At 39.2% G+C, this 14,801-nt stretch overlaps 1 protein-coding gene across 1 annotated transcript in view; it reads right to left on the reverse strand.

Annotated features, from left to right (window-relative positions):
- Positions 1-14,801, reverse strand: part of Cubn (cubilin) — a 301,005-nt gene that overhangs the window by 84,597 nt on the left and 201,607 nt on the right. Inside the window, exons 41-47 of the mRNA XM_023705447.1 lie at positions 11,672-11,818; positions 9,325-9,515; positions 8,999-9,182; positions 3,740-3,914; positions 2,387-2,562; positions 983-1,192; positions 224-364 (exon numbers count right to left, since the gene is read on the reverse strand). Of these exons, the coding sequence (XP_023561215.1) occupies positions 224-364; positions 983-1,192; positions 2,387-2,562; positions 3,740-3,914; positions 8,999-9,182; positions 9,325-9,515; positions 11,672-11,818 (1,224 nt within the window). The remainder of the gene's footprint in view (positions 1-223; positions 365-982; positions 1,193-2,386; positions 2,563-3,739; positions 3,915-8,998; positions 9,183-9,324; positions 9,516-11,671; positions 11,819-14,801) is intronic.

Genomic DNA, 14,801 nt, shown 5'->3' on the forward strand with positions numbered 1-14,801 from the left:
CTCTCTCTCTCTCTCTCTCTCTCTCTCTCTCTCTCTCTCTCTCTCTTAGTGTTTATCACAGTGGGCAGTTTTCACTCATTGGTATGACTGGTGATTCAGATCCCCCCTCTCCACTAATGTTAAGAGCCAAGATGTCAGGGTTATGTTTTGTTTTCCAAACTGTTGTAACCTCACTGCCCACCATAGTGCAAAGGTGATCAATAATGGGGTTTTGCAGACTTACCTCCCAGGCTGGATTCAAACCGAAGCCTGAACCCTGAGGCAATAATTGAGCCATCCGTGACAAACCTGACAGAGGCAGTATTGCTAGAGGTGTCTATACTTTGAGGAATGGCATTTCCACAGTATCTGCCCAAAAGATGTCCTGTGAAGATCAAAGAATCTATTCAGGTGGTTGACTCTACTTGAGATATTGACAGCAAAAATAATAAAAGACAAAAATCCCACCTGTGAAGAAATGCTAACCTCTGTCAAGAAAAGGCAAAACCCATGAAAAAGTCAACATATTCAAATATATGAAGCTGTGTTTTAAAAACTGCAACCAATTAGAATAGTGTCTCAGCACAAGGAGGAAGACTTGCTTAATTGGTTAAGGGAATTGGCTGAGTCAACAAGAGTGACAAGTGTGGGCTTCCTATTACCAGGGGATGTGCATCATCCATTCCTCTCCCTGTTCATCAGAGTGACCCCAATAACTGCATGTGGCACTGAGGGGTCTCAGCAGAAGGTGGATGCCCCACCAGTGCAGTGTTCTCCAGTGTGATCTGAAGAGCTACACATGACACCTGGGGCTGGGGCATCCCTTGAGAAGCTGTAGTATCCAGGGAGAGAACTGATGGCACTGCCCAGACCTGGTGACTGTGAGCTTCTAGACAGACAGTAGACATGCTTTTGTCTTCCGTGGAGATAAAGAAACTTCAGATGCTGAACAGGTACACACGACCATAGAACCCCCAGCAGAGAGCAGATACTTTTCACTGACCAGCGGGAAGGTTTTCCCAGATCTCCACAAAGTCTCTTTCACAGTTGGCGGAATTCTGAAGGTTAAAGTCTTCAAAATGGATGGTGAGATAATGTTGTGGGAGACCCTGGAGCTGCCACTGACAAAATAAATTATTTGGATATGGAAGCATGGGATGGCCAATGCTCTCAATGACACCGCTCAGGCCTGACACCGTTCCTCCACACAGGGCTGCAAAACACAAGAAGGGCAACGTCCTACTGCAGACTTTTCTCAGAGTAAATCAGAATATTTGAAAACTTTGAGTGTCACAAGAATAGGAATTGAAGTTCTAACAATTCAGAACTTGTTTGGAAGAGCTTTCTTTATTATTTTCAATATGCTGTTGGTGAAAAGAAAAATAATACAAATTCAGTCAATAAAAGGAAAGAGAAAATGAGTTTTAAATGGTAAATTCTATAGTGTCACATTAATTCTCTTGGGTTACTATGTGAGAACTATTAGTTGCAAGATGTATTTATTTCAAGAATCATCTAGTAGGTTGACACAAGCTCAGTGGTGTATGATTTTAAAGACTGTTCAAACTCAGCTGGAAGTGGGTCAATGATGCCTGTCATGTCAAGGTTAATAATCAAATAAACATTGTACTACACTGACAGGCTTCTCAGGGTCTGGAAAATTAGCCTCCAATTATCTCTTGTTAGCTGTATGTGATAACTAAATTGAATTATATACAATTGACTCAGGATATAACATGACCAATGGTATAGGTTAAATATTATTATAGCTAGACTTTCTGACATTTTAGTCAATTAAATATTTGTTTAGATTATGTCTAGATTATAAGAAACTAAATTGAATTTCCCATATTAGGGGAATTTTTAATATTTGTATTTACTGTTCATTTTTAAAATAAGAAAATCAAAACACTGAAGCAATATATTTGCTTTTACTATGATGACTGATTTGGTACTGAAGACCTCGAAGAAAGAAAAGCTCAACTCTATTATTGATGAGTTCAATTTGTTACTCTATTATTCAAGCAATAAATATAGTTGTTTGTAATATGAACTAGCATTATCGCCTTAGTTAAATGCATATTCCATAAGAGGAAGAAACAGGATTTGTTTAGCTAGGATATTTTAACAATTTCAAGAAAATATATAAAATCCTCTTTAATAAAAATAGTGTTTATGAAAGGGAAAAAAGAAATTAAAGTGGGTAAGTGACTATAGCTTTAAACAGTTACACCTTTTATTTATTTCTATCATTAAAATAATTCTTAGTATTAGGCAGGTAAAGTGAAAATTTAAAAACTACAAAATTAGGCTGATAAGAAGAATTATTTTAAAAATGCATATGTTAAAAATTGTAATATATTATTATACCACAATTCTCATATTTAATATTTTAAAACCTTGTTACCTATAGAATACTTGGCCTTGAATCCTGCACGAGTAGAATTGTTAGACCGGAACCTCAAGTACACAAGCTCTCCTGAGGACAGCTGGCTACCAGGCAATGACATCCCACAGAATTTGGAAAGTACTGGTGCCCATGAGCCACCTCCATCCCGCAACTCAAGGTAACTGGAAGTGCAGCTAAAGTGGGGGAGAGAAGAACACAAAAAGCCCTCAGATATGTTCATAAAGCTGATTTTTTTTTTATTTTGATGATGAAGATTTCACCAACTTTATTCAAGGGTGCTACTAAGTCACCCTTTGTATCATAAGGTACTATGGCAGGGCCAGTTGAAGCTTCATGGCACCTTGAAGTGCTGCATATTTTCTAATGCTAACACAGTCTTGCACTGGTAGCTCAAAAGATGAGTTTTACAGGTCCTACAGGGCCTTCCATGTTCTGTATTAGTTTTACAAATATAAAAGCCATTTTCAAATTAATCCCTGTGGATTTCCACAAAGCCAGTACTCTCACACAATCATTTGATACATTTCACAGGACAAAGATAGTGCTTTCTTGGCAGCCCTGGGACCAGGGCTAATGGGGAGTCTCAGCTGGAGTTGTCTGTGTCCATAAAGAGGACGAGTCTTCACCTAATGTTTCCTGAGAACACCAAGCCAGCCAATTAATGTGCAGGGAGAGGAAGAGCAGCATTATATCTCATGCTCAGAAATAAATGCCAAGTTCTTATTTCTAGGTTTTGTATTGCTCATACGTTCATGCAGATGCAGTCATATTTCCGTTAAATGAAAGAGAAAACTCATGTAAGGTTTTTGTTCCATTTTGTTTTTAAAGATTAGCGTTTTCCGTTGTCCTCAGCATTGTAAGAAATATCATCTGGGCTGTAATTCTTTAAGGATCCTTATTAAATCGAGACTGGGAAATTGTACTTGCTTTAGAGCTGTTTCTGACACTGGTGACCCCTGGTAACACATCATATAAATTGTCATTTGTTAAACATGTATTTTATCATCTAAGACATTGCATATGAGGCTGGGAAAATAAATACTCATCTTCCAGAGGCACTATATTTTTCCTGTGGGAGGAAGAACAGATAACATAAATCTAAGGCACCACCCAACGTGTCTCTCAGAGGATGTGTCCAGGGTCACAAGGGATAATACCAGTGTGCATAACCCACTCAGCTGATGAGACAGTGAGTGGCTATTGGGCAAAATTTTCAGGCTGGATGGAGGCAGTGAGCTTGTCCTTTTGTCCCCAGGTTCCCTAAAAGAAGAAATAAATTGTTCTTCGACATGACAGGCAGAAAATTTACTGACTTTGGATAAGAGAAAAATCAAAATGGAAGTGACCTACTTGGGCGATACTTCAATATCAAACTGATCTTCAAACTGTAGCTTTATGCTCTTTCCCGGAGGAGCAGATAGAATCCAGACACAATCAGCATTCGGTGGATAATTGTTCGGGTAGTTGGGGGAGATGACATAACCAGCAGCATCAGCTCCGTGGAGGTAGATGTTACCCCCGCATGCTACCAAAAAAGCACAGCTAAGTCAATCTCTCGTCTGGGAAAGGAGGACACAGTCAAGTGCTACGATCATTTCTTCAAAGTTAACCAGTTGGTATTTCCAGCTTCACTTTTCTTTCACCTAGAATTACCTCCATTTTCTTTTTAAGCAAAAAATTCTGAATTTGCTACTGAGGAAGCCATCAGGTGGGTCACTTTTCAATTTGCCAAGCCACTTATTCTTACTGAAAACTTCATTCTTCCTGAAATCCAGTACAGTGCGGTACACAGAACGTGTATCAGAGCGTCACAGGGGCACCAATGCACACCCACTGGTTGGAGGCATCTGTAAGTACTCTAGCAGCTATAACCGCCATTGGCTACTCATTTCAGGGGAGTGAGACAGAGCTGTGTTCTTCACATAAAAACTAAGCAAATGAGTATTTGTACAACTCTGTGGATATCTATTTATTATATTCATTTATGATTTAGTTTGAGAAGCGAGAGATGGATAATGTAAATGTATTTTTCAGCCTTTTTTATAAGAAGATAAGGAAGATTTTTATACTTTTCTAAAAGACCTAAGTATTATATAAAATAATAATTTTGTTTCATCTGTAAACACTCTTTGGCAATTTCACCGAATAAATGAGGCTAGAGTAAAATCGCTGACAGTGTCCAAGAAATTAACCTATGCAATTAGTTCAAGCACTAATTCCACCGTCACTCAGCCACTCAGGGTCACCTCCTGAACTTTTCCATTACCAAGAATTAATTACCCCATCTCTGCCATCCTGAGTTATAAATGCTTTTAATATCCTTTAACAACCTAGATTCCCAGTATGCCATGACTTTCCTGCCCCCAGGGCACACTGGGACAGGATTGAGACTGGGCATGGTGGTGCTTGCCTATAATCTCAATGCTTGGGAGGCTGAAAACAGGAGGATCACTCTGAGTCTGAGCTGTGCAGTGAGACCCTGTAAACCTTGTAATACATATATATAATCTAGATCCATGTCTACCCTCCAAGTTTCCCTTGAAAAATATCAATTTTGTTATTGTTTTCCAATCAAATCATTCAAGGAAGCTGGCACCACTGAAAGTATATGATCTCTAAACTCAATTCCACCAGGTGATTTGCCCATTACTCTCCATGTGAAGTACAATAGTTGTGTGAACCTTATTACTAAACCTTTTGCTCTCCCCATTCCCTCTTGCTTCTCAGCACACTATAGGGAGTTCTACTTGAGAAAGGAGCTAAATCACACGAGAAGCTGTCCAACTGGTAACACCTTATTCAGTTTAAGCTACATAAGCTCACCTGCATCTCTGCCCCCTCCACTCCCCTCCATGTTATTCCTCGGTATCTGTGGGTCAGGTTTCCTACCATTCTATCTCTTCAGGGGTCTTTCTGTAAAGTTTCTCTTCTCCTGTGCTGCTGTTCTCCCCACCACTCACCCTACATTCTCCAAGACTGTCAAGCACACTTCTTTAGGCCTCCAGTAGTCTCCAATTATTCACCCTAAAACCTTTGCTCAATCCTTATTTTAAATCCACAGCATGTATCATGGTTGACCATGTCTTCTTTCTTTTTGTGTCTCTTAGCTTATGATGCACAAAGCTCGTGTCCTCCTCCTGTGGCCCTTGGGCTTTCCTGACATTGTTGGAGACTCCTGGGAATCTCTCTATACATTTCTCATCTTCCCACTCTTAGTAATTTCTTGATTAATGTCATATATCCTCATGACTTAAACCCCAACCAGGCTGTTGAGTATTCCCTTAGCTATAGATTTGGTCTAGGCTCCTCTCCTGGCCTCCAGGCTCATGTTCCAACAGCTTCCATACCTTTCCACTGGACATATATTGCCTCCCCTGCTGGTGATTTTCCCCACCTTATTTTTCTCCTTAATAATCTTTACCCTATGATATATATTTTAATTATTCATTATTTATGCTTTAGCCCTAAAATTAAGCTCCACAAAAATGGATTTTTTGTTTGTTTGTACTTTATCCCTAGGACCTAGTTCAGTGTGTATCACACAGAAAGGGCTGAGTAAATGTTTGCGGATAAATGACAAGAAATCTAGCACGTGTTTATGTTTCCTCCATCCCTTCTCTGCCCTTCCACGTAATGTGACATCCACATCTACTCAATTCTCTATTAAGAATCTTTCAATGTGTCCTCTCTTCTGCCTTCCTTCTGCCATTGCTTTGGTTTAGGATATAATAATATTTTTCCTGAATTACTCTTTCATCATTACTCTTTCTCTTTTTAGTATTTCCCACCCCAGTGTATCTTCAGAGATACAGCTGCACTGATCCTCTCAGTCAGTCACACCAGATTGGTTTGAGGTTAAAATTATTCAGTGTCTCCCATAACTTTCTGGTCAATGCTCTTTTTCTGTAGGGTGAGATTCATGGCTCTTAACATGATGATTTCTGCCCACCTCATCAATGTATTTAACTTCTCTTGACTCTATTTTCCAATAGCAGTAATCCTTTCAAAATGGTGAATCTATTTTATCTTGGGACGATGAGATTTTACATATTGTCACATACTTTCTTCACTGATTGGAAAATCTCTATTCATGTGGGAGAGATGAACAGAGGTTCTTTTGGGAGCTTGCTCTGATCTCTTTGATAGATGCTTCTACATGTAAAGCTAGTTCTCCATGCACCCTGATGCATTCCCACACAGAGAACTCATTATACCATGTAATTTTCCATTGGGTTATCTGTATCCTTACTGATTTGAACCCCTCAACAGAGAAGATAGTTTGAAGTTTACACACTATGAAGTATTTTATAAAAATTGTTGGTAAGGGCCAGTAAGACAGCTCAGCAGACTAAGCACCTGTTTAGGCAAGCACAGGGACTGGGGTTTGATCTCTAGCACCACATGCCTTGTCATCCCTGTCCTTGGGCATGCTGAGCCAGGTACTGAGACTGGGGGTGGTGGCACGTGCCTGTAATCCCAGCACTGGGGAGGTTGAAAACAGGAGGATCACTATAAGTTCCACTGTGTAGTGAGGCCCTGTACCAAATACATTTAAAAAAATTGTTGGTAGTATTGGGGGTTGAACCTAAGGCTTTCCCACTGAGCTACATCCCAGTCCTTTTCTATTTTTTATTTTGAAGCATGGTCTTGCTTGCTAAGTTACTAAGTTGATCATCCTGGGCTCAAACTTGTGATTCTCTTGCCTCAGCCTCCCAGAGGGCTAGCATTACTGACCTGCACCACCATGCCTGGCATTATGAATGTGTGATTGATAGATTAATTAACAAATCAACTAATCAGTTCAAAATAAAAGATTTCTAGCACAAGATCATAGAAGTCTCAGTCAACCATAATGAAAAGATGTCTCTTGAGAAAGATGATACAAAACCAGATGAATGTGATGTCAAAATTATTCATGTAAGAACATATGGTCAAGTCTGAGAAACAGGCATAAAAGTACAGACAAGGAGACAAATGCTAGTCACAGTTAGGCAAATGGTTGGATTGGTAAACGGGAAGAAAGACGAGTGATCATAATGTTTGGCGTTGTGCACTGATAGGTTTGAAACCAAAGGATTTTTAAAATGTGATATTAATACCAGTCAAAAGTTTGAAAAAAGTATAGAGAAAGTAATGACCACAACCACATATAGAGGGTATACAAGGGAACAGGAAAAGCGGCATTGTCAACAAACCCTTAGTGTATCTGGATTAGCACTAAATGTTAACTAAGTCTATCATGACCAGCGATGGAAAAGGTGAGCTGATTGATGTTACTCACTAGATGCAATGTACTATTACCCTGACAATGCCTCAGCACCAAGTGAAATCCAGCCCATTAGTGCCCCAGCCCCTAGCCTGTGTGGAGCTGGGGAGGGAAGAGAAGCTCCCAGAGTTGAGCAATGATGCTGGTGTCTGCACAACTGCTAAGGCCCCCACTGTGTGCCAGAGCTGCATGTACTGGGAGGGGACAGAAGTACACTACTTGTCATCTTCAAGCTAGTAGATATCTCTCTCTCTCTCTCTCTCTCTGTGTGTGTGTGTGTGTGTGTGTGTGTGTGTGTGTGTGTGTGGAAGCTTTGTACTTCTCTTCCTTTTCCAAAATGAAGAGATGATGCTATAATTTTAAATTCTCATATTTGGTAAAATGTATTAATACAATGTGCCGTACCACTGAAACTAACAAGTGTCTTTAAATATATTCAATAATCTGGGATTAAAGTCATAAAATCAACCTAAATCTATATTAGCTAACTAGGGAAGGCAAACAATGATTTATTATTGCTGTTGCCTAACCACTAACACCACTCTTGGTAATCCTATCTATGTGTATTTATCTATTCAGCTAAAGCTTATTAAAAAGAAAATGCCACAAAGATCAATAATTACAGTAGAATCAAATACAATGATGATTACATATAATTAAGGAAAGGTGGTTAAATAAAGAACACTGTTGTAATATAGAATAATTAAATGAATAATAATAGAATCAGAAGATTTGAGTTCATTTTAAAGGAAGCACACAGATGTATATAAAATAAGACAATCATAAGCCTTACTATGTTTCCCTCATTAGGCTTAAAAACAATTAGACATTTATGATGGAAAAGTCTGAGGAATGGTGGGCATCACAATAAAATCAATTTAGTCTATATGCATGAAGAATTTCACTTTGATCACTACTAGAAAAAGTCAACTTGGAAAAGTCTACACTTTCATTTTACTACCTGTAAAACAGAAATAATACTTTCCTTAAATAGTAACCACACTGAGATATTTGATGTATCAATTACAGAGTAAATGCTTAATAATAATTGTTTTGTTTTGCTTTGCTTTTTAAAATAGAGTCTCACTATGTAGTCCAGGCTAGCCTTAAACTCCATGTATCCCAGGTTAGCCTCAAACTTGTGGCAATACCCCTGCCTTAGCCTCCAAGTGCTAAGGTTATAGGCAGGCACCACTATGTCCAGCTCAGGAGCTATTCTTAATGCTATTACTTTTAGTTTGGAAAAGAAAAATTTATATGTATTTTTTCCAAATTCACTTAATCACAGAAAATCATATAATTTAAGAAAAAGTGCAAATATAATTTCCAGCGGAAATACTTACCTAAACTCTTTGCTTCATATCTGATCTTAAATCCTTGCCCTTCATTACTGTAATCAGAAATAAACTGAACAAACATTTCATTATCTGAGGTGAACAGGGTGGATGGGGGATGACTGCCACAGAAACGACCATTTCTTCCTTGGGTTCCCAAAGGTGGAGAGTAGATATCTGGTCCATTTTTTAGCTACAAAGACATGTTAACATTGTGTAAACTTCTTTATCATGTGAAATAGAGAGTGAAAAAGATCCAAGAGAGAAAAAATCATCACTTGTTTTCTCAGTCAAGTGCAGAGATACTACTAGAAATAGCAGCAAGTAAGACCTACCACTAAATAGTCCCCCTGGTTGCAAAGCCAGTCTGTGCTTTGAATCTGGAAGGGCTGATCAAAATGGACAGCGATGGTCAAACCAGGCTGGACCAGGACATGCCAGGAGCAGTTGAGGTTGGGAGTGTAGGTCTGTGGGTACTTGGGAGATGCGATGATCCCTCTGTCCGCGTGGAGGTATCCACCACAACCTTCCCAAGAAGAAAGAAGGGTGGGTTATTGAAATGATATTGACATTTTTATGAGTTTTTATGCTTTCCTTGGGGATTTGCAAAGTGCAGGCAATAATGAGGATTGAGACTAAATTGAACCAAGCTATAGGAACTAGTTATCAGAATAGTCACTGAAAGAATATCCGTTATTGGGTACCCAAGGTGTTATTGCTATGATTTCAGATATTACTTTCATTAATCTTACTTTAGATATGAGGAAAGCATACAATAAACAAATATAAAATGTCAGATAGTGACAGATCCTCTATAAAAAAAGAGAATTATGAAGAAAAAAGCATTATATTTTCTGGTGAGGTTAGAGAAGGTCATATATTTGTGTAACGTCAGGCAGCCACTTCCATGAAATGAGGAATCAGCTTGTTGGAAAAGCATATCAGAGCACAGAAAGCAAAGTAAAGGCTTGATATATGAAGAGGTACATTATGAAAGCCAGAACAGATGAGACAGGATGGGAGAGTCAAAAGGCAGCATGACTAGTTCTTGCAGGAAGCAGTGGCCTTATTCAGAGTAAGAAGAGGAAGACACAGAGCCTTTGAGCATCAGAGTGGTATCATCTGACTTAAATTGTAAAATGTTTAATCCATGGTACTTAGAACATGCAGGAGCAAAGACAGAGAAAAGCAGAAGCAGAAGCCCCAGTAAGGAGAGGATTGCCTGGTCTGAGAGCAAAGTACAGAGGCACAGACAAGAATGGAAACAGGCAAAATGGAGAAAAGTGGTTAGAACCTAGAGATACTATGAGGTGGAACCATTGAGATTTGGATGGTTAGGACACAGGATTGAGGAAAAGAAAAGGAGCAAGAATACAGTCAAGATATTTAGCTTCAATAAGTAGAAGAGTGTACTTTCCATTTACTGAGATCATGGAGTATGGAATGGGCAAGTGTGTGACAGTAGGAAGGCAGGAACCAAGATTTCAGTCTTCACATATGAAATTTGCAATGCTTTCTAGACATAGACCTGTTGAATGTGTATATGTTTGTATAACATATACATACATGGATACCTATATATGCACATGCATATGGACATATTTGTCACAATGGTTCTATCACTACATACATATGTATGTGTTATTATGTATGTTGTATGTGAAAATAGCTGACATGTGTACATAGAAACGTATTAGAGAGTAACAGGAGAGGCTTGCAATGCAGGAAAGAGGCTGGAGAGAGCTGGCGTTAATCTGTGAGCTGTCAGGGACTATGCCAGTGAGACGGGAGAGCTCACACTCATAGCTAAATTGAAAAGATGAAAATTTATTGTAGATCTAATTCCAAAAACCTATTTTCTAATCCACTATGTGTTCTGCTTTCCTTGAGGCAGAAGAAGATAATTTTTCTTCAATTGTTCTATAATTTACAAAAGTCATATGCAACTGTAAAAATTATTAGATCTATTTTTAATGTATTGAGACTCTACCTGAAAATTATATTTTCATACATGAAAGTCTTTCAGTACTCTGCAGTATATTTAGATCTAGTTTAGATTTAAACTTAGTAGACCTCACACGTTGTCAAGTTTTGAAAGCTCCGACATGCTCCATGAGGTGGACCCCATGTGCTACGCACATTTTCTGACTCATCAAATTCACATCTCAAGAGCAAGAAACTGTTATTGCCAATTCTCAAATGGGTGATTTCCACCAAGGCATTCGTGAAGATATCCTGCATAATGAGTTTACTGGTTACTTCTTGTACTGAAGAATAACTGACTTATTGTTCCTTTGATGTCTTACGGACATCCGTTCTCTTCTAGTTCCAGCCTTCAGCTAGGATGGATAAATTGTTCATCCATCATAGGATGAACAATTCAGAAATTGTTCATCCAAGCACATTCAGAGGGGAGGGCCCCACTCAGAGACTGAGGGCGAGAGAACCTCTGTACAACTTAGCCACAGTGCTTTGCCTCAGGACTCAGTACTTGACACAGAATGGCAATGAGAAGAGCAGAGCTCTGTGCCTTGTGGCTTACGACCTGCATCCTGGTGTGGAAAAATGAGCTGAGTGTATGAGGGAGGAAGAAAAGAGAGAAGAAGAGAGGAGAGGAAAAGACAGGGAGGGGAGGGGAGCAGGGTAGGACCAAACAGGAGGAGATTTGTCTGAACATATTACCCTTGTGAACAGATGCATTGAAGCCTGCCCTGGTGACACTGTAGTCAGAGGAGAAGTGGATGGACATGTACTCTCCAGTAGACCGGATGGGCCCAGGAATATCTCTTCCACAGAGAACCGCTAGCTGCGGGGCCAGATCATTGTCTCCTGTGACCAAGCAAAGAAACATCAACATGAAAATACAATGTCTTAGGAATCTACCTCATCATCATTTGCAACCCAGTCAAAGTAGCACACACATTTTTCTCAGGACACTGGAGCTCCTAGGAGATAAGGGGATTCCCACAAAGGACACCCCACGTTGCCTCCTGCTGGCTCCAGCTTGCCGCACTCTTTTTGACCCTTTTTGATAAAGACTTCTTGGACAGCTCCCAGGGTCTTTCTATAAACTGGCTGCCAGTTCTTCCTGGCATGAAATCTCAAAGTTGGAGTTCAGAAGACTGGGAAGTGATCAAGGCCCTGTGTGTATGTGTGTCACTTAGAGACTCTGACCTTGCCTACTGTGATTGTTGAAGGCTAAGTATTGGAAGGAGAGAAAAAAGGTGGATTTTAACCCTCAGCTCCTACACTAACATTAGGAGGCTATTGACCAAGAGGTGTCTAGCTATTATATGTTTCTTCATTTCACTGCTCTTTTTTCTTTTCTTTTTTTAACTTGTGTTTTGTTTTTTTTTTGTATCACAGAAGAAATAGGCCTTCGTGGAGGATGAGGAAACAGAGTTTCAGGAAGGGTGTGGAGAGAAACACAGGAGAACCAGTTCACCCCATGGACTTTCTTCCTTTTGCACCAAAGCCACCAGGACTGGAATGGAACAAAGGGGATCATGGTAGATTTGGATTCCTTGGCTGGGAAAATATATTGTTTTCTGCAAAGCAAAAATTAATAAATTTCAGCTTACAAAAAGGAAAAACAGAATTTTAGGAATGAAGAAATATGCCTTTTTACACGGTCAACAAAATGGCTCCTTTTAAACATATATCACTACTTAAAATTTATTCATCATTAATCTTAGGAAGCAAGTTATTTTCCATTCTGTGATTATGAATCCCATGGTACAGTTACAAATACTTTTAAGCTATGTGCAGAGGCATTCTTTGGAGGGTTTCTCAACTTTGGAAACATTTGAGTTTTGTTTTTACAATTAAATTATGCAAGTTTACCTCTTAAACTCCTTTTGAACTTCTTATCTTCATTGTGCTATCTTTCTATACATTTTATCCAGTATTATTTTTGAAGTATTTTCTAATATTCTGTAACACGAAGCTTCAAAGTTTGTCATTTTGTTGTTTTGGGGTACTAGGGATTGAATCACAGGCCTTTGCTGTAAAATACCTCTCCAGTCCTTTCTCACCCCTTTGAGGGGAGGAATTGGCTAATTTGCTGAACTGCCCATGCTGGACTCAAACTTTTCACCCTCACCCTCTTGCCTCGGCCTCCCAGAGTGCTAGCTTACTGTTCACCACCATGCCCAACGGAAGTTTGTTTGTTTTTTGTTTTTTTTTTTAATGTCATTATTTCACAAGGATATATTTTAACTTCAGTGATACTGGATTGGATCTATTTACTTTGATTTGTTTTGTAAACTTCTCGCTAGACTGTTTAGTGAATCAGTTTATTTCTAAATAAGTACTTGTTGATTAATAAGGTGGTCAGTTGCTAGATAACCCAGTAACTATAAGATAGTTTGTTTCTCACCCTCCAATCTCTGTACTGAATGTTGGGGTATTTCTATGACCTTTAGTACTCAAGATATAGATTGCAGAAGGAATGATCTTTAAAGAGAGTGGTAAAGAAACTCTGAAGACCAGGGTTAGAAGGTTGCTTAGTAAGTCTCTGGCCCATCCTGCTCATTTTAGAGACCTGGAAGCTCTGGCACTAAGATCATGAAAGACTGACATTTACTAAGCCATTTCCATTTCAAGTGCTTTGCACATTGCCTCTGGTTTTTGTCATCACAATAACACTATCAAGTAGATGCTGTCATTATCCTCATTTCTTTTTTTTAACTTTTTCTAGGTCTCATGTCATTTCATGGAATCTTAGTGTGGAGGAATCTTTGGGATGCAACATTTGTGTGTTATTGGTTAGGAATGTACTCTGTTTCAAAGCTTAGTAGATCTATAAAATAAATAAGCATGTGGAAGTGTGGCTTTTGGCCAGAGTGCTGCAGGACTATCTTTGGATAACCCAGGAAGGTTCACAGTCCCTCAACAACCAAGGGTAAAGGGTCAGTGATGACTGGTCAGTCACACACACATGGCTTAGAAGTGTCACTTCCTGTGGCCAAAAGGCTTTAGGTATCTGCTTCAGAATATTACATGCCCCTGCTTCTCAGAAGCAACACATCACTCACTGGGAAAAGAATAATTGAAGGGGAGTTTAAGATTTAATTATAAAACTATCTCAATACTAGGTAAATGAATAAAACAGCCACCAATGGACACATAGCAGGTATGTGCTAATTATTTTTCGAATGTTTAAATTAGAATATATGGGCTACAGAGATAGCTCAGTAGTCTAAGCACCTGTATGGCAAGTGCAAGAACCTAAATTCATTGCCCAGTAGCACATGCTGTGCCAGCCCCGTGCCAAGGGGCCACCGAAACTGGATGTGGTAGTGCACGCCTGTATTCCCAGTGCTGGGGAGGATGAAGTAGGGGATCACTACTAGTCTGAGATGTGTAGGAAGATCCTATACCAAATAAGCAAAATATTCTAAAAAAAGTAAGAATAAATGAAAGAATGAACCTATTGGGTATCTACTCATGCTTGTGAATAAAAAGAAATCTATATTATGGATAGATAACACAACCAATCTAAAATATCCTTGTTTTGGCTTAAATGTCAACTTGCTAAGCTCTTTCCAGTCATTCATTTTTTAATTTTTTTTGTGTATTTAGTAAAGGGTCTACAGGGTCTCATTACAAAGATCAGACAAGTAATGATCCTCCTGTTTTCAGCTGACCAAGCACTGGGATTACAGGCACGCGACACCACATCCAGTCTCAATCACTGTCTCAGCACACTCTGGGGGTAGGGACAGGACTCTTTCAAGTCATTTTATATCTGGGTGAGCAAGGACACTCATAACACCTCTCTTAGAAATGTAGATCAGGGCCAGGAATATAG

This window comes from Octodon degus, unplaced genomic scaffold (assembly GCF_000260255.1).
Source record: "Octodon degus isolate 3935 unplaced genomic scaffold, OctDeg1.0 scaffold00220, whole genome shotgun sequence".
In the NCBI taxonomy this organism is placed as follows: domain Eukaryota; kingdom Metazoa; phylum Chordata; class Mammalia; order Rodentia; family Octodontidae; genus Octodon; species Octodon degus.